Source organism: Schistocerca piceifrons, chromosome 8 (genome assembly GCF_021461385.2).
Source record: "Schistocerca piceifrons isolate TAMUIC-IGC-003096 chromosome 8, iqSchPice1.1, whole genome shotgun sequence".
NCBI lineage: Eukaryota > Metazoa > Arthropoda > Insecta > Orthoptera > Acrididae > Schistocerca > Schistocerca piceifrons.
Window position 1 is genome coordinate 200,743,437 of NC_060145.1, and position 20,715 is coordinate 200,764,151.

At 43.4% G+C, this 20,715-nt stretch overlaps 1 protein-coding gene across 1 annotated transcript in view; it reads right to left on the reverse strand.

Annotated features, from left to right (window-relative positions):
- Positions 1 to 1,583: 1,583 nt before the first annotated feature.
- LOC124711731 (protein vestigial) overlaps positions 1,584 to 20,715 on the reverse strand; it is a 521,042-nt gene continuing 501,910 nt past the window's right edge. Inside the window, exon 6 of the mRNA XM_047241940.1 lies at positions 1,584 to 4,424. Coding sequence (XP_047097896.1) covers positions 4,375 to 4,424 — 50 coding nt within the window. The 3' untranslated portion in view covers positions 1,584 to 4,374. The remainder of the gene's footprint in view (positions 4,425 to 20,715) is intronic.

The following is a 20,715-nucleotide window of genomic DNA, read 5'->3' on the forward strand; positions in this document are numbered from 1 at the left end:
CAACAATGTGGCAGGCAGCAAAACTTGTTGCCAGGGAATGCTCGTCCGTCAAAATAGGCGTCTCATATGCAAGACTTTCCATACGGCCGTACAACAAGAAATCAAGTGGGATGGAATCAGGCGAATGTGCCGGCCACGAAACAGGACATCCTCTGCCTATCCACCGGTCATCAAATGTCTGATGCAGGTATACGTGAACCCTCGGTCCACAGTGAGATGGAACAACTTCCGTTGACGAAGAACAAGTGGGATATGCTCCAGGAACTTGGGTAGTGTGTCTCTGATAAACACTATGTATACTGGTGCATTTCAGCTGGGAGGAAGAAGAAACGGGCCTAATACATAATCACTGACTATGCCTGCCCCAGATTGGCGGATAACCTGTGTTGATGACTCTTCACAACTGTAGCGGGGGAATTCTCATCGACCTAAAAATGAGTACTGCGACCATTTGTAACTCCACGTCTGGTGAAACAGGCTTCATCCGTGAAAAGTACATATGCAGAAAAGAGAGGATCGATGACATCAGCGGCATGGTCCCACAGGAACTTACCACAAAATCCAAGCCTCATTCACTCGAGCAAGCACTGCATCTTCTAAGTCGGGACATCGTGTAATTCGTCGCCGTCCTCGGTCTTTGTATTGTGGTACCAATTCCCCTGTTTCACTTAATCGCTGCAACAGTTTTGGAAACACAGTGTGAGCCGAATGTCTCCTATGCAGATATTTGGCCTTTTACAACCCTTCCGTTTCTCTGCTCCTCCTATTTGCTTACCCACACACGAGAATCATGTTTACAAGGTCCAAGAAGGGATACAACTCCTTTTGGTTAGCGCTGATCGACATTGGTACTTCAGCTAGTAAACACAGACTGCAATCTACAACAGTACAGACGTTGTACACCAGGACTGCTCATGTTAGTACAGAGCATTGGATTATTTGCGTTATTATCCCAATCTCTACACCTAATTGTTCATAGGGATTACCTTCCAGTCTTAGCAACGACGCTTGCAGAATGATTTTCGTTTACAACTTTCGACCCTGTCGTTTCCGGATCAGGATCCCTTCCATCATATTGATACATTTACACTTCTCTATCACCACTGAAAGTTTTTAACATCATAATGGAATCACCTAGCATATCACTCATGTACCATACAAATTGTCATGTTCACTAACCGAGGAAGTCTTGTTAGATGTAAGAAAGAACCTGAAGGCCCAAATCTTGCCAGTTTAAATTAATACACGAAAAAAATAAATAGCCACTTGTACTTAGTTTTACAGAGATTATGACTAAAGATAGCTTTCCTCATGTAACGCTGTTCATCTTTCGTTGCGTATGATTGAAATCGGTTCTGTACATTTATAGTTATAAAATACCACACTGTCCAAGAAGCACCAAAAGAAAAGTCACTGATGATTAACAGTGAGTTCAAATAATAAAAATTTTGTGCGCTACATGTTATGTAGGCTAAGGAGCTTGCAACAAGCTTCGTATCTGAAATCGTGGAATCGGAGGTGGGAGGGGAAGGAGGGGGGGGGGGGGGGACAGAAGGAGCACATTTAATAAAAGCACACATAACTTAGTTTCAATAAATTGTTTACCTGCAACGTAAATGACAAGAAACAAATGGCACATTCAAAAATCACGTTTATAACTATCATACATTTACTTACACAACGGTGTCTATGAGTGATACGTCATACGAACGCTGCATGATACATATGTAATAAAGAAATATACACATACAGAGCATAATGATGAGTCGATAATTCCGCCTAATTAAGAGAAAACTGAGTGCAAATCGAAAGCACGCTGTTAAAGTGGCTGGCAGTTTGATTTGCTGTTTCAGTGAGCTTCCCAGCTTCCGTAAACTTAACACACCATCTTTAACGACCAAAAAATTTCAGTAGAGTGATTGATTTATAATGTGTCTAATGAGAATATAATTTTAGTGTTTTCAGTTATCTGGAACACTCGCCGCTGCAACAGTCCTTAGGTGCAATTTCAGGATTGGAATCCAGTTCTTCAAAATTAAAGACCTCCAACACTGTAGAGCTTCTACAATGAGAATGAAATCCCATCCATAACACAATGCACCCCAAGCGAATCTCTGTTTAAATACAATGCAGTATAATTCTGCAGGCAGTATAGAGTACTACTGAGACAAACATCGTACAGTATCATCATTAGAGGACGCTTAATCTATGCCAAACATTTTCCGTTACTATACAGTCATCCGTATGTAGCCTAGAATATTATTTTGGAACAGCTGGTAAGAAGCTGCAAGAATGGTTCATATTTCATCGCCATCGCTGAAACAGCACCTCGCTAACTGCCTTGCCGTACTGTACATATACTTATGTTGGAGAGCAAAGCAAGTGATCTGCGTCAGTCATATTAGTGCTTATGTCACTATAAACGGTAATAACTTACTTACTACCAGTCGAAAATTTTGCCATCTTTCAAAATCATCTCTAACACTGAAGCAAACCAAAATGTTTTCAAAGATACCAGAGTTTTCTTATAGTTCGTTGAAGCAGCTTCGTCTTACATAATATTTGTTGCCACGGTAGCAGTGGCGTTAAGCAGCTTTCGCTGAACAAACGAAGTAAATTATTATTTCTATTATTACAAAGACAGTAAACGATAAAAATAATTTCTACTATGTCGCACAGCACGAAAAATACAACAAACTTTGAATCGACAAATAAATTATGAAAAGTCGCAGCACAAAACGCTCTTAACAGTATCATTGCACATATTTGTTAGTAGCCTTACTGTTTACAGTGAGATAATCATTAATATAATATTCCTAAAATGGAAATAGTGGCAACATTTATCCACTTAATCGCAAAGGTTGGCTTCTCGTACGATCTCCCGGCGAAAGCCTTAAATTACGAGGAATACATATTTGTTTGCTCTATTTAATACAACAGGGCATGGAGGAAAGCGCAGAACCATATGGTGGCACACGGTGAACGATATACTACAAAACAATCTACTCACAACGGCTATGTATGAAACTCCAATGTCTTTTTCTGTGCTGCCGATCAGCTGCAGTCATAGCAACTGCTACTCTCATTTGGGTCACGTGGATCTCCACTAGCGAATATTATACTATTTACACAAGAAAACCGTAAGCAGTTCTTGCGGGCAACAGCAGCCGCACATTTAGTACGTCAGAGCTTCGCGGCGTCTGTACACATCAAAACACACACACACACACACACATACACACACACACACACACACACACATAGCTCCAAGTCGCAAGCACCTGCGAGATCAAAATGCCTCCTTGTTAGTTACATCTCTCTTGAGAAAAAACTATTTACAAAACTCTTGCTGCACCTGTGTGACGAACAGCCTGTGCAGGCACACCCGCCAAACAATGACTGACCCAACTCGTCACAATATTTCTTGATAACGTGGTTACCTGCTATCTGAAAACGCAAAAATAGTCTTCAATGCAAATTATCACGCCAGAACATTCTATATTTGCACGCCTAATATTTTAAATACCTAACTTTTGCTATATGTAACGGAAGGTTTCTGCGGAACCTCACCACGACTCAAATGGTACAAAGATACACGACATCTGAAATCAGATTAGTTTGGCTTATTCCACAATAGGCTTCCCACAAGAATGTTGCGTCACGTTTTTACATATACTCTTCCTTAAATTCAGACTTTAGGCTACAGCACTGTCACCACAGACATTACGTCCTACATTTCTCATTGCTTACACGGCTGCAACAAACATTTCGATTCGAACTGAAATGCGTGAGAGCCATTTACTTCATTTCTACACAGGCGCTAATTCTGCACTGTGCTTCTCACTTGTACAAGTCCTGTGACCCAAGAAAAAAATTCTCCTGGCCTTTAGTCACCAACACCGCAATGAACTTTCTTTCGTCGTTCTGTAGCTCGGATATCATACTTTTAAGTGTGAAGTCTCTTATTGCACTCTTTCGCGGTTGTCTTCGACACCACAGCTCCCACCTTTGACTGAAATACTATTAAATATCAGAAATCTAGGCTTTCAGAAGTATGTAATTGCAGATGATTTTTGAGAAGTCCACTGTGTTATTCGTATGTCACGTATGTACGGCTAAACAGTAGGACCGTTGGCTGCGTTCAGTGCTCGAGATCTGGAAGAGATTCACACTTGGTGTCCAGGAACGCCGCGTGCCGAGCGCCGAGTACTGGATGGACACTTAGGCCCGCGGAGTCGGCTGTGAGAGGCTGCTGCGGTGTGGCTGTTTCGGCTGTGGTGGTGCCGTCCTCAGGAGCGGAGCAGATGCGAGCACGCGCAGGCGAGGCCCTGGGGCTGTGGGTGCGCCGGCTGGAGCCCAGCGGCGCGCCTAGCCTCAGAACCAGTACAGGTCCTTGGACGACTCCTGCACCTGTGCCTCCAGCCCTGGAACACGACAACACACACCATTAGCGAGACCTTGTAGCACTTGGATCCCAAAATGTGAGGTTAGGGGCTGCATCTGCCCTTCTCTCTTTACAAACATGTACGAGGGACATTTCATAAATAATGCACAGATTGGTATTACTCTGGACTGTTTGATACAACAACAATGGCAATTACGTCAGATATAGTCCGTAGCTTGAGGAAGAAGCACGTGTTTTTGTTTTTACAAAATGGTTCAAATGGCTCTGAGCACTATGGGACTTAACATCTATGGTCATCAGTCCCCTAGAACTTAGAACTACTTAAACCTAACTAACCTAAGGACAGCACACAACATCCAGTCATCACGAGGCAGAGAAAATCCCTGACCCCGCCGGGAATCGAACCCGGGAACCCAGGCGTGGGAAGCGAGAACGCTACGCACGACCACGAGCCGTGGACTTTGTTTTTACACTTTGTACTCTAACATAAGATTGGCGGAAGGTAGAAATGGAACCTACAGGGGTCTTGGGTATTGTGACTGTTAAGACCAGAGGTCGTAAGTCAAAATCGAAACATTATGCGGCAAAAACCCGACTGAAATATATACAATGGGTCAAGTTAAGTTGGTGGAGTGCTTACATTTGAGCGCAGTACGGTTGCAAAAATGGCTCAAATGGCTCTGAGCACTATGGGACTTAACATCTAAGGTCATCAGTCGCCCAGAACTTAGAACTACTTAAACCTAACTAACCTAAGGATATCACACACATCCGTGCCCGAGGCAGGATTCGAACCCGCAATCGTAGCGGTCGCGCGGTTCCAGACTGAAGCGCCTAGAACCGCTCGGCCACTTCGGCCGGCAGTACGGTTGCACGTTGGGTTAATCGTTTTGTGGTGGTCGTATGAGCACAGACGATAATCCAAGACCCGGAAGAAGCAAAACGTCAACAGATGAACGAAGTGTGAAACTTGTGGCAGATGCTCTTGAAGAAGATCTCAGTGCGAGTTCGAGGAACCGTCTGAAGTCACGGGAATTCTCCCATCAGTATTCTGTATTCTGGCAAATGATTTGAAGAAGCCAGCCGGAGTGGCCGAGCGGTTCTAGGAGCTACAGTCTGGAACAGCGCGACCGCTACGGTCGCAGGTTGGAATCCTGCCTCGGGCATGGATGTGTGTGATGTCCGTAGGTTAGTTAGGTTTAAGTAGTTCTAAGTTCTAGGGCACTGATGACCTCAGAAGTTAAGTCCCATAGTGCTCAGAGCGATTTGAAACATTTTTTGATTTGAAGAAGAGAGAAATTCCTGCGAGATGCATCCCACACTGTTTGACTGCTGAAGAGAAGCACAAACGCTGGACATTGCAACCTTGCTCAAAGAAAGATTCGACCGTGAAGATCAAGGATTCTTGTGTGGAATTGTCGCTATTGATGAAACGTGGATTAGAGACGTTGAACCGGAGTTGAAATCACAGTCCAATGAGAGGAGAGCGTCAGATTCTCCACGTCCAGAAAAATTTCGAAGAAACCAATCAAAGCTCAGTCAAATGATGATTTTTGCTTATGATCGCCAAGGAGTCGTCATGGCAGATAGAGTCCCACGTGGAAAAAGTATCACAGCATTCTACTATGGTAACTTCATGCCCGCCCGGTTGGCCGTGCGGTCAGTTACACTATGTCGCAAACAAGTTCTCCACGTACGCGTACACCACCACTACTCTACCACGCAAACATAGGGGTTACACTCGTCTGGTGTGAGACGTTCCCGGGGGGGTGGGGGGGGGGGGGTCCACCCGGGGCCGAACCGCACAATAACCCTCGCGGTTCGGTGTTGGGCGGCGGAGGGGTGAAGTGGACTGCGGTAGTCGTCGTGGGGTTTTGGACCACTGTGGCTGCGGCGGGGACGGAACCTCTCCGTCGTTTCTAGGTTCCCGGTTAACATACAATACAATACAATACAATACAATGGTAACTTCATGCAAAACCTGAGCAGAAAACTGCACAAAACCCGACCTCAGTTGCTAGAAGTTGGAACACTCACTCTCCAAGAAAATGCACGAAGAATGGATGGGAAGTGTTGCCGTATCCTCCATACATCCCGCAAATAAGTCCATCAGACTTCTACTTGTTACCAAGGTGACAAAACCTATGCGTGGACGTCGTTATCTATTTCTGGAAAAGCTTCTACCATCTTTACCTGAGCCATTCGACAGATGAACAGACGTGGTGTCCTGTATGGAATAACAGAGCTTCCGAGATGTTGGGATTCAGTCATAGAGAAGCAGGGAGAGTATACTGAAGGACTGTAAAGAGATATTTTAAAAAAGCAAATAAGTAAAAAAATAGTGTGCATTATTTATGAAATGTTCTTCGTAACCAAAATATTCAAATTAGTAGGGAGTTGCCATTAGTGTATGACTAATCTTCAGTGTGAAAGAAATTAACAAAAGAGACCTATCCTTAGCTTGACAAACTTCAGTAGCCCAATTTAACATGATGTTTGTAAATCGCCGGAACAGCTAGTCAGCTCAAAAATCATCGTCTACTTCTACGTTCGTACCACCAAATATTACACTGATTATACATGTAACAAATATGGCTCTAGGAGCCATAATATTCCCTCCAAAATCTCATTTCGTTATTGGGAAAGTAAATGTTAGCTGATGTATGACGCAAGAAGTGAAGTGCAGACATTTTCAGTTAATACTACTTCTCTAACACGTAATTCAGATTTGATCGACATTTATCGCAGTAATTCTCCATAGTAAGCTATCTTACACAAAATTTTGATTCGTTTCATTACCTTTCTAAAGAGCGGTGAATGGTCTCAGAAAATACTGGAAAAAAGCGTTACAAAGAAAGTATACTGTGCAACAAAATTAAAGGATCACTTTTTCGAAACCCGGTAGGTGTTTCCCACAGCGGCATGTAAGTTTCAAGTGGCCGAGAAGAAGATTTCAGACGCATCGCCGCTCAGAATCGACAAAAGTATTTACTGAAGTTAACGAAGGCGATGTTGGCCTGATGTACTCGACGATGCCCTTTAGCTACACTGTCTAAAGGATCGTCCTAAGAAATACCAAATTAAGATCAGCCTGAAGTTGCCTAAATATGATGAAACCCGTAGTTGATAAATAAAGAAACTAAAATTGCAACCAAGACTGTTTTCATTTAATACTTAGAGGGTGGCAAAAGAAAGGACTTAAATGAAACTCCTTTTTCCTACGGGCGTACACACCCGCACATTTCGAGGTCGAAAAGGGCAGATGTCAGTGTGACGAGCAACAGGACGACATTTTTGACAACATTTGACGCTGCTAACATCTCTGGACGTGACAACCCTTCTCTAAGGACACTGTGAGGCTGCATCTCCATTGAACGTAATCGCATCCCTTTGGAGTGCAGCGCGACTGCAATTTTTGCTCACGTGTACAGTATGGAACTACTAGTAACAGTTCAAAATCAACTGAGAAAATTTGAAAGTAGCATCAAAGGGTGCTTATGTTTTTTAAAACCTCCTATTTGACGCCCTTCTGTAGCGGAATCACGGAAGGGTGAGAACACATGCGTGAAAACAAGGGCAAAAGGTCCCTCTAAGATCCCCCCCCCGCCCCCCCCCCCCACTTCAGCAATAACCTCAGTGGCACTCACCCACATTCACTGAGGATTTTAAAATGTGTGCAGTAAACCTACGAAGTAGTCCTAAAACCTGGAGGCAGCCAACTGGCATCAGAAGGGTGTAAAGTGGTTGTCAGTCAGCAGACATGTAGGTCTAACTCACAGTTGTCCTCTGTAAAGGCACATTTTTAAAGACCTCCATAAATGTGGGCAGGTGCTACCGAAGATACTGCCGAACGCATGAGAGGGGGCGGGGGTCTCAGAAGAAGCTTTTGTCATTGTATTCACATATGTGCTAGTGTCGCACCTCTCCGTGATTATACGGCAGGAGAGATTGAAACAAGAGGGCTGAAAATGCACAAGCACCCTTTGCTGCTTCAGTTCACGCTCAAATTTTGTCGAATGATTTTGAACGATCCCTAATGGTTCCATTAAGTACACGAGAGTGAAAACAGCGGTCGCGCTGCACTCTAAAGGGGTGCAATCACGTTCAGTGGGTATGCCGAGAGAGTTTAAAAAGTCTAGGGGTGTCAGCAGCATGAAAGGAGTCAAGAACGTCGCACTGTTTTTACCGCGATATGTGCAGGAATCAACGCGACAAGGAAAGGTGTGATATCATTGACTCCCTTTATGCCACCCTCTGACGCCTTTTCGTGTCGACTTTGAGCGGTAGTGTGTCAAGTGTTTTCCTCCGCCACCTGCAGGGTGTAAATTTTAAGTTGACAGAGCAGAATAACTCGAAAAATAAGCTTCACATGAAAAAATGTGTAGAATCCAAAGTTATTTTCGAGGGGGACATGTGTTGGTGCTAAAATTAGCCCGCCACCCCAGCCCCCTGGGTGTGGGGCGGGAGGAACTTTAAAATCTCAAATGGGAAACCCCATTTTTTATTGCAGAATCAGATTCTACATTTAAAAAAACGACGTACATTTTGTCTTAAACATTTGTTTGATTCTTGGTAGTTGGCTCTGTAATTCAAGGAAATCCATGTTCTCATTTTTGCATGGAAAATGATTACGGATAGATAAAAAATACTTATTTACTTCGTAAATTTTGATTCGCTAAAACTAAAACTCTTCCTCTCCCCCCCATAGGGTGGGGTTTGAGAGAGAGGAATTATAGCTTTACAAATGTTCATCCAAATATTAATTTTTTCCACAGATTCGGATAGGTTTTGTTTGTTTCATGGTCATGAGGCCACACAACTTTATATATCAAACAGATCATCGAACTAGCTAGAATGAAATTCTCACTCTACAGCGGAGTGTGCGCTGATATGAAACTTCCTGGCAGATTAAAACTGTGTGCCGGACCGGTAAAGCACTTGCCCGCGAAAGGCAAAGGTCTCGGTCCGGCACACAGTTTTAATCTGCCAGGAGGTATCTAACTAGCTAACTAACTAACCAAACATCCTATTTACTGACGAGTGAACTCATTAACTCACAGAGTAAACAAAGTAAAAGACTAACTGAGGAAGAGACTAACCCACTCGCCAGCTAAAGATGAACATATTCCCCTTTAAGATTTTCTTGAATTACAGAGCCAACTACCAAGAATGAAAACAAATGCTTAAGACAAAATGTACGTAGTTTTTTATGTAGAATCTGATTCTGCAATTAAAAAATGGGGGTTCGCATTTGAAATTTTAAAGTTGCCTCCCACCCCACCCCCAGGGGGCTTTGTGGTGGGCTAATTTTAGGACCAGCAGATGTCCTCCTCGAAAATAATCAAGTTTGGATTCTACATATTTTTTCCTGAAGCTTATTTTTAGAGTTATTCTGGTTTGTCAACTTAAAATTTACACTCTGTATAAGGAAACCGCGTCATTTCAACCCTGGGTGTCGCCGTTCTTGACCCTATCGCAGAGGCGTCAAAATAAGGGGTGAAATATGGGTAATAGGGCGTCAGACTAAATTCCCATCGTGCGACACATCCACTATGACGCTGGGTAGAGTAGTGGTGAAATTTGGTGCCAATGAGACATCATTATGGTTCAAATGGCTCTAAGCACTATGGGACTTAACATCTGAGGTCATCAGTCCCCTAGACTTAGAACTACTTAAACCTAACTAACCTAAGGACATCACACACATCCATGCCCGAGGCAGGATTCGAACCTGCGACCGCAGCAGCAGCGCGGTTCCAGACTGAAGCGCCTAGAACCGCTCATCCACAACGGTCGGCAGACAATATTAACCCGTCTTCCAACATACATGAACATCTGATTTCCACCGTCACCAAAACTGCAGAATACGAACGTCTCCTGCGAGTAGGCAAAGTATTCTAGAATGCTTGTGCAAGGGAGAGACTATAGTTATTACTGTTAATCACATTCACTAGACCAATCTGTCATTACAATTCAGAATGAAAAACTGTAAACATGGGCTGTGCCGTAACAACAGCTGCTAAAGTAGAATGACGTAGTATTTGCTGAAACATTCATTCAGAAAAGTGTTGCTGGCTAATTGCTTACACAAAATAGAATGACAGCGTGTTAAAAGAAACTTCTAACGATTCAGGAAACCGAGAGGACAGTTCACTAAATCTGGAAAGTAGTGCAACATCTTCATCTTCTTATGGTAAATAGCTAGTAAATCAACTGTGAAATTAGCTTCTGCCCTTAAATGTGAATATAAAATTAAACGGATTAAAATGTAAAATACTGAAATCTATACTCCTTAAGCATTATATATTGGTGACAGAACAGGCACAAGTCCTATACAATAGCGAGTCAGGTCTCGTTTGACGAGGGAAGCAATCAAGTAATGTGTCGCCCACTTCACTCATCCTTCCCTACGACAGTCGGACACACTTCGATGTAACGAGTGCTGCTGAAGTACAGTGTCCTACTCAAACGTTTTCGAGAATTCGAAGTTCAAAGCTTTGCGTGCCTGTTGAACACCAACAGAGAGTGAATATAAAATTAAACGGATTAAAATGTAAAATACTGAAATCTATACTCCTTAAGCATTATATATTGGTGACCGAACAGGCACAAGTCCTATACAATAGCGAGTCAGGTCTCGTTTGAAGAGGGAAGCAATCAAGTAATGTGTCGCCCACTTCACTCATCCTTCCCTACGACAGTCGGACACACTTCGATGTAACGAGTGCTGCTGAAGTACAGTGTCCTACTCAAACGTTTTCGAGAAATCGAAGTTCAAAGCTTTGCGTGCCTGTTGAACACCAACAGAGAGCGCCAGTAATCGAGCAGCAGAATTGATGCAACCAGCTCGGACGGGAAACTGCAAATCTGCCCATCCTGCGATCCTGTCACGTGACAGGAACCACCATAACCACTACAACGAGTCAGGTTATTTCGGAACTGAATAGCAGTGGTGTTGATGCCGGGGCTGCTGCTTCTACTGCTGCTGCTGACGACGACGAAGACAACGATGACGATGGTCAGGATGATTACTCTTATTGTTTCTTGCTGAAGAGAAATGTTTGGTTGTGGTGATACTGATGTTTGGTAGAGGATCAGGAAGAAATACGACATTATGGAAATCGAGCTCTGTCATGAAGATTCGTAGAGCGCCGCCTTAGCTCGTCGCGCTTAACGCTACTGCTCAGTGGCTGGCGCTCTCACATGGTATTCAACAGTCTCGTAAAACTAGGAACTTCGATTTCTCCAAAAAGTTTAGAAGAACATTATACTACAGCAGCATGCTTTACTACAATCGTGCGAAAGATGAGCAAAATCGGAGACTCGTTGGGCGCATTCTTCTTATTAGAACGATTAAAAAGACGTGCGTACGATCGAGTAGTTGGCTTCATCAGTCGCCGCTTGCAGTCTCTCAGTCCAACCGACGCTTAACTCGGTACGCCAACAATTCAACAATGATCTGACGACATGAGATGACACACTGCGCCATATTTACACTGAGATGACAAAAGGCATGGGGTGCTTTTTGGTATCGTGTCGGACGTCCTTTTGCCCGGTTTAGTGCAGAAAATCGACGTGGCATGGACGCAGTAAATCGTTGGAAGCCCCCTGCACAAATGTTGACCCATGCTCCCTACATAACCGTCCATAAGTGTGAAAGTGTTATCGGAACAGGATTCTGAGCACCAACTGACCTCTCGATTATTTCCGATAAATATTCGATGGGATTCACGTCGGCGATCTGAGTGGCTAAATCGCTCGCTCGAATTGTCCAGAATGTTTCACAAACCAATCGCGAATAATTGTGGCCTGGTGATATGGCGGATTGTCACCATAAAAACTTCATCGTTGTTCGGGAACATGTCTGGTCTCGGAAACTGACATACGGCCGGGAGAACGGTGTGCTGGCCACATGCCCCTCCATATCTGCATCCAGTGACGCCTGTGATATTAGGATGGCTCGGCGGCCGGTCGGTACCGTTGCGCCTTCATGGCCTGTTCGGGAGGAGTTTAGTTTTTAGTTTTTGGGAACATGAAGTCCATGAAAGACTGCAAATAGTCTCTAAGTAGTCGAACATAATCATTTCCAGTCTATGATCGGTTCAGTTGGACTATAGGACCCAATCCGTTCCATATAAACGCACTCCACGTCATTATGGAGCCCCCATCAGTTTACACAGTACCTTGTTGACGACATGGGTCCATGGCTTCGTGGGATCTGCGCCAAACACTATCGCTACTGTCAGGTCTTACCAACTGAAATAGGGACTCATCTGACCAGGCCATGGTTTTCCAGTCGTCGATGGTCGAGGCGGTATGGTCACGAGCACAGGAGAGCCGCTGCAGGCGATGTTGTGCTGTTACCAAAGGCACTCGCCTTCTGAAGCCATAACCCATTAGCGACAAATTTCGCCGCACCGTCCTAACGGATACCTTCGTCGTACGTCCCATATTGATTTCTGCAGTTATTTCACACAGTGTTGTCTGTTAGCAGTGACAACTGTGCGCAAATGTCGCTGCTCCTGGTTGTTCAGTGGAGGTCGTCGGTCACTGCGTTGCCCATGGTGACAGATAATGCCTGACATTTGGTATTCTCAGCACACTCTTGACGCTTTGGATCTCGGAATACTGAATTCCTAAACGATTTGAGAAATGGAATGTCCCATACGTCTAGCTCCAACGACAAACCGGCGTTCAGAGTCTATTGATTGCAATCTTGCGGCCATAGTCAAGTCTGAAACCTTTTCACGTGAGTCATGTGAGTACAAACTATAGATCCGCCAATGCAATGCCCTCCTACACCTTGAGTAAGCGATTTGTATACGAGGTGCGACAATACAGTAATGAGACTGATTTTCTTTGCAAGACGTGGCAACCCTGCAGGCTTGCGTAGGCACAATATCTTTGACCTTGGTCTATAAGCTGTTTCTAGTCCAAGAGGCACATGGATGCAACTGCTCAGTCGTGAGTTGTGCTGTAATACGTTAACACTTGTTTGTGTCTCTCGTCACGGAAATGGAACCGCATAATATTGCGCAACGGTATGCCTTTTCTTTTTGCGTTAAATTGGGTGAAAACGCGACGACAACTTACGGTAAGCTTCAGAGAGGGCTTTTGGAGAGGTTATGTCAAGAGCTCAAGTTTTTCGTTGGCATAAAGTGTTTAGTGAAGGCAGAACGAATGTTGAGATGAAGACAGCAGTGGACGACCATCAACCTCACGGACGGATGTCAACTTGGCCAGGGTGCATGAACTCGTACGATCTGGTCAAAGATTATCCATGAAAATGATTGCAGAAGAACATCAATCGAGAAACGGTTCGTCTAATAATAACTGAAGTCTTGGTATGTGAAAGATTTGTGCAAAAATGGTCCCCAAAAATCTCACACCACAACAGCGAGAAACACGGAAAAATGTGGCAGCCGATCTGTTAGAGCAAACGGAAATCAACTCATAATTGTTGAGCTGTGTTATCACTGGTGATGAAAGTTGGTTTTTTCAGTACGATCCAGAGACAAAACGCCAAAGTTTGCAATGATGCTCAAAGGGATCACCCAGATGGAAAAAAGCTCGTCAAAAGTGAAATGCGTGCTTGTGTGGTTCTTTGATTCCAAGGGAATTGTTCATAAAGAATGGGTGCCTCCTGGACAAACAGTTAACCAATATCACTACAAAGAAATTTTAGAAAGACATCGTAAAAGCGTTCTTCGTGTCCGTGCCAACATTGCTGATAATTGGATTCTGCATCACGATAATGCACCGTCCCATATTTCTGTCAGTACAGTAATTTATAACCTCAAAACAAATTTCAGTACTATCACAGCCACCTTATTCACCAGATATCGCTCCGTGCGCCTTTTTTCTATTTCCAAGAGTCAAAACGGCGGTCCAGTGACACCATTTTCAAACAACACAAGATCTCCAAAAAGCTGTGACGAGGGTCTTGGAGGATATTACAGAAGATGAGTTCCAGAAATGTTACCACCAATGGCAGAAGCGCTGGAAAAAGTGTGTGCAGTCAGAAGGGTACTACTTTGAAGGAGACGACACTAAACTTGACTAAAACGGTACGCAACATTTTTTTCACAGCAGTCTCATTACTTTATTGTCACACCTCGCATGTGCATATCGCTATCTCATTACTTTGTCAACTCAGTACTTGATTGCTCGGCTCGCAATGTCTGTAAATTCGTGTCGGTGAGTCGTGTGAACAGTTTTTGTGCAGCAAGGTGTCGTCTGCAGAATCGGTGGAGATAGGGGGAGCAGTTAGCTGAGAGTCAGCGTACTGTGGAGAGCGTGGTGTGTCGCAGCTGATCAGACGGCGGCTGGGGAGACGACACGTGCAATATTCGCCCCCCCCCCCCCATCACCCCTCCCATGCCGCGGACCCCGTCGCTTTGTTTGCGCAATATTAGTCTTGGAGTGGCCCCCGCTGAGCGGAAAATGCGAACATCAGCCCTCTCATGTTGGGGTGTGCAGCAGCACATACTTCCTAGGGGCGCAGGGTCAGGGCTTGTCGTGGCGAACACACGGATGCGTCGGGGGTTAGGGGGTGCTTCTCTCCATGTGATTACACCTCAAGTGCCGATTCGAGAGGCACGTTATTGAACGTCTACAGAAGAGGCTCTATCAGTTCCACGTTTAAAATCAGGCGGCCTTCCATTGTGTAAAAAGAAATTGGTCTACTCTAAAATAAATCGAGGTGTTATCGGCTGTACGCACGTGCATAATAGATAGCTCCGAATTGACGTAAATTCTTATCCTGGGAAAGTCAGCTACTGATCGCTTGTTGCAAACATTTCGCTGTATTCTGAATATTTCCAACGAGATAGAGTGCACGTACCACTTAAGAGTACAAAAAGAGACACCTTTAACTAATGCAGTGATTCCCAAACATTTCCGGCTCCTGTAATTCATCAAAATTTTTTCCGCGGTGCCATTAGTTGCAAAACTGGCCTATCTGCCGCTGCTGAAGTGCAGTTAATGCGCTTAGACTAGTTTTCAAATAAAATAATAAATGAAACACATTTTAAATTCACAAATTATTTATTGAACAAGTTTATTATTAACATGGAATACGAAGACTTTTTGGGAATTAATAGGTGTACACGTACCCTCTTTTACTGTTTCACGTAATCAGAACTTCATGCCACGTGCCTTACAATGTGTTACGAAGTCAATGAATTTTTATGCGTTGTGGAGGTATGTGTTCCTGCTGCAGAACATTTGTAATAAAATGTTTATCGGTCGGAACCGCTAAAAACTCTGCACTTTTTATAACTTAAGCACAATTTTTGTAGTACCCAAACAACTCAGTCACAAGTCGTTTTTAGCACAACACGTCATTCGCTAAGAGGTAGTGTTTCTCTCTCTCTCTCTCTCTCTCTCTCTCTCTCTCTCTCTCTCTCTCTCTCTCTCTCAATTGTTAAATCCTCATTAAACATTAAAACCTTCCACACAAACAGAATTCAGCCACTGATAAGCAAAAAACAAAAAATGGTACGCTTACTGCATACATCGAAGAAAGACGTTTTTAGCACTCATAATCTGATGTACAGACACCCACTACGCCTTCATAGTATCGTCTACGACGTATAGCTCTAGGACCTAAATAAAAAGTAGGTTCTGAAATATTTTTGGCAAGTACTGTTCCACAGCTGTAAAATATCTAGTAAAAGGCAAATTTATTAATTACACCATCAGTTGCAGTATAATTTTTATTAAAATGTGCTTCTAGTTTCCGTCTATGTTTCCCATCTTCTGTCAGTGGCCAAAAATTCGTTGTAGCATTTTCTTTGCTGATGTATTAAATATAGTTGCATTAATATTGACTGCCGGCCAGTGCGGCCGAACGGTTTTAGGCGCTACAGTCTGGAACCGTGCGACCGCTACGGTCGTAGGTTCGAATCCTGCCTCGGGCATGGATGTGTCTGATGTCCTTAGGTTAGTTAGGTTTAAGTAGTTCTTAAGTTTTCGGGGACTGATGACCTAAGCAGTTAAGTCCCATAGTGCTCAGAGACATTTCATTTTCAATATTGACTCATGTAGCCAAACTTCAGTAGTGACATGTAATACAAATAGTGATACTACACTGCTTACGTACGTACAGGGCGATCAGCTGCCCCTACCTACGTGTTTTACATAACTCGCAACGCCTTCAAGAACCACGCACGACATTTTCATATTCTCTCGCTCGCTAAGCACAAACTGTGAGTACCACAGAAAAAATGTACAGAACATTCTTGTAAGAACTTTAATGGACGTATTTTTTGTACTGGGATACCTTTTCGCTAGAGACTGTAGTTTTCCAATTATTCAAGAAATATTTACAAAAATGACCTTCAAATGCGTTTGTCTTGATAACTCGAAAACCGTGATAGCCCGCAAAAACGTATTCCAGTACTGAATTTAACTACATTAATTTTCCTACTAAGAGGTCCTATTCATTTTTTTCTGTGGGACTAATAGTTTGTGACTGAGAGAATACGAAAATCCCGCACATTGTATTTGAGGGTGTTGCAGGTTGCATAAATCCCACAGCTGAATCACCCTGTATTTCTCATCTGCCTGTATCAGCTTTACTTGAAATACAGTGTGGCTACTGTACCATTAGACAGCTCTTAAGACAAATGGTCTATACCGGGGACAACACAACTTCGCGGATCTTAGTGATTCTTGAATTATAATACGGCGCTTCTCTGAAAACGACGTGAAAAGAAAAAAGTCTGTTGTTAATGATGAGTGAGCGATATACTTGTACCTTGCATCGTCTGAAAAGTTTGTCTGAAGGACTGGATCAAACAGTAGAGAATAAGATGTGAAAGGGAGCAATAGGAAGGGAGGAGGGGGGGAGGGGCGTTGATAAAGTTATACTAAAAACGAATCGTTTCGACTCTTTGACCGTCAGTTTAAAATACTGAGGAATTAATAGAAACAGCAACAATCCGGTTACTGTTGCGTCCAGTTTTTATTTTATATGGCTGTATGATGTGTGGGTTACATATCCAGCTACTTTTACACAATCTGATGATGCCCCAAAAGGGTTAAACGTCTTGATGGATTACGAATCACGGGGGACTCTATTACCTGTCCTTATTGGGCTCGATCTCTCTCTCTCTCTTTTTCACTCTTTCTCTCACTCTCTGTCTGTGTCTCTGCAGAACTCAGGGAAAAGTACTTCGAACTGCTGCAGATGTCTCTACAGCAAGGAGAAACGAATTATTATCGATAGAAAGCTTTAGATTTATCGACAAAGAGGGTACCTTGTGAAGCCTGAAGTCTGAAGCCTTTCGCCCATTGCACCCAGACGGCTGGGGTCGGGGAAAGGAAAAAGATTTCAATAAGAGCCGATTAGCGGCGACGCGTAACGCGAGTAGAGTTTCGGGCGGGGTGGGGAGGGGAGAGGAGAGGAAACCGAATCCGTCGTGTCACTCGTCGCCCCTGCAGGCCGCTTTTTAATTACACCGGCCAGCTATATTGCACTCTGACCGCCGCACACGTCACTGCACCGAGAATTCAAATAAATTTTGATTGGTTTTCGCGGGAGGCTCAGACGGCTACCGGGGAGGGTGGCGGCGCATTGACGGCCCGCGATATTGAAAACCAGCCTGAGGGGGACTGGGGTTGGGGATGCGTATCGCATTGCACGGCCGCCTGCCCTCAACAGGTGACCGGGCGCGACCCCCCTGCGCAGTATTTATTAGCGAGTAATGTTGCGCAAACAATGCGCTCCGCTTCACGCTGGGGTAAGCACCCCCGTGCCCGCTTTTGTTGCCTTTTACACTCGGCGCTGCGACCCCAGCAGCCCACTGGAGAGTGAGTCCTGCCACCGCGGCTTCCGCACCATTTCTAAAACGAATGACCTGCAGTAAAGAAACGGATCTATAGGCCCATTTGTTCTGCACTAAACGCATAATCGCATCTCTGTATGTGCAGGTGTTCCCACCATAGAGTCCACTCCAGCTGGAAGCTCCGTAAAATGGTGTTAAATGGCTAGAATGATATTCTGAAATACGCATATTCAGGATTACTGGCGCAAATATTACGATCTGTCTTTCTTAGTCTCCCTTGTTTTAATTTTCTTCGGAAGGATGTATTTCTAGTCTATCTGTAGCAACATAAAACCGGCCCCTGCGCTGAAAGCAATCTAAATGAAGAAAATCAACATACATCATCGCTTTCTTACATTTTTATTGCACAGTTTCATTATTAACTAGTTTAAGTAACAGATTTACTTTTATAAGTTTAATAAGCATATTTTAGAAAGGAATTTAAAGTCTGTGTTCAAAATGTTCTCCGCCAACATCCAAGCAAAGTTGTGCACGTCTAAGCATTTTAAGGAAAACACTTTTCAGAACTCTTTGAGGAAAATCTTCACATATGTTGTTTTTTAAGAGGGGGTAGGACGTCAAACAGGCCGACTTGGAGCAGGAGAGTCACCACAGGACCTTTTAATTTCTACTGCCTATACTTTTACAAATAAATTCACAAAACATTTTCGCCATGACCAGGAAGGATTGAGGACTCACACTCATCGCAGTGAAAGTTCAAAAACGTAGCAAAATACCTTCTTTTACATGTGAAATTTCATCATTTTTTTCACTTATTACTGGCTCCATTTGTTACTATAGGTACTCTTTTGTTCCTAAGTAAGAGAGATTCTTCGATCAATTTTTCATAGCATACAAACAGTAGTTACAGGTGTATGAAACTCTAGAATTTTCCAAATCTATTAAAAAACTGTGGAAAAAATTGAGATAATTAACTATAAAACTTGAGTTTTCCCTAAACTTGAAGTATAAAATGTAACAGTTCATTCATTTTTTTTCATAAATTTAATAACTTCTAGAGTTTCATACACCTGTAACTATGGTTAGTATGCTGTGCAAAAGTCATCGAAGAATCTCTTTTACTTAGAAAGAAAAGTGCACATACAGCAACAAATGCAGCCAGTAGTAAGTGAAAAAATGATGAAACTTCACATGTAATAAAAATTTGTTTTGTTACGTTTTTGAGCTTCCACTGCTATGAGTATGAATCTTGAATCCTTCCTGGTCATGCTGTTAAAGTTTTATGAATTTATTTGTAAAAGTATAGACACTGCAAATTAAAATGTCCTGTGGTGCCTCTCCTGCTCCAAGTTGGCCCGTTTGACGTCTTACGTCCACGAAAAGTGTCACGAACAACTTTAATGGATTCAGACCGCACATATTCTTCAACAATGAACACACGTTCTTCAGTGGAGTAAGGCATGACAATGAAGTACACGGTTTATAACTACTACTTTCCGTATGAATTACTCACCTGCTACTGCTGTTGGAAGCTGACAAGCTAGTAATGCTACTCACGCGCGTTCGCAATCCGAATGCTGAAGCGCGATGCAAAGTTCCTTCAGTCATGCATGCATGTCGGAAGGAAGAGGCACTGCGGCGAGTACAACCGTTAAGAAATACATGAAATGTGTACGTGGTTGCGAATTTGTACAAGCAGCAGCTGGAATGACGACAGTGAAAATTTGTGCCGGACCGGCAGTCGAACCCGGATTTCCCACTTATCGTTAGCGGTCGCCTAACCATAAGGCTATCCGAGCACGATTCACAGCAAGATCCAAACCTCAATACGTCGTCAACCATATGTCTCCAACTTGCACTCGTATATCCCCATACAGGAGAGACATTTTAATTAAGTCACTTGCCACGTTTCGACGGATAAATACAATGCTGCAGTCCCTCTTTTGTTCAGAAGTACGGTGCGAAGTTCCTTCGCCTGTACTGGAATATTCTGTACATAATGGATATACGAGCACAGGCTGTAGACACATGGTTGACGACAGAGGGAAATTTCGATCTGGCTGAAAGCGGTGCTCGAATGCCTAATTATAGGGCAACCGCTTGCTATAAACGGGAAATCCGGGTTCGAGTCCTGGTCCGATACACATTTTCACTGTCATCATTCCATTATACAGCTGATGGTTGCCCATATTCGCAACTGCGAAAACATTTCATATACCTTCATCGTTAATCTCCTCACTAGACCACACAGTGTTTCCTTCTCTTCTATAGCACCAGAAAGAGTTCTCTTCGAATTTCATTCTCTCTTAATTTTTCTAATGCTAACTTTGAATTGCAAAGTCACACCGCAGCAAAATTTGCAAAAACCATTTTCTACCCTGCTTAATCTTGAATTTAATTTTCTGTCACGCTGCTCTTCTCTGAATTTTTTTCAATGTCCTCAGTCAGTCCTGTCTACTAAGGATCACTTATTGCAGCAATAATTCAGAAAAGAACGGGGAAGTTAGTGTAGGTAGTCTG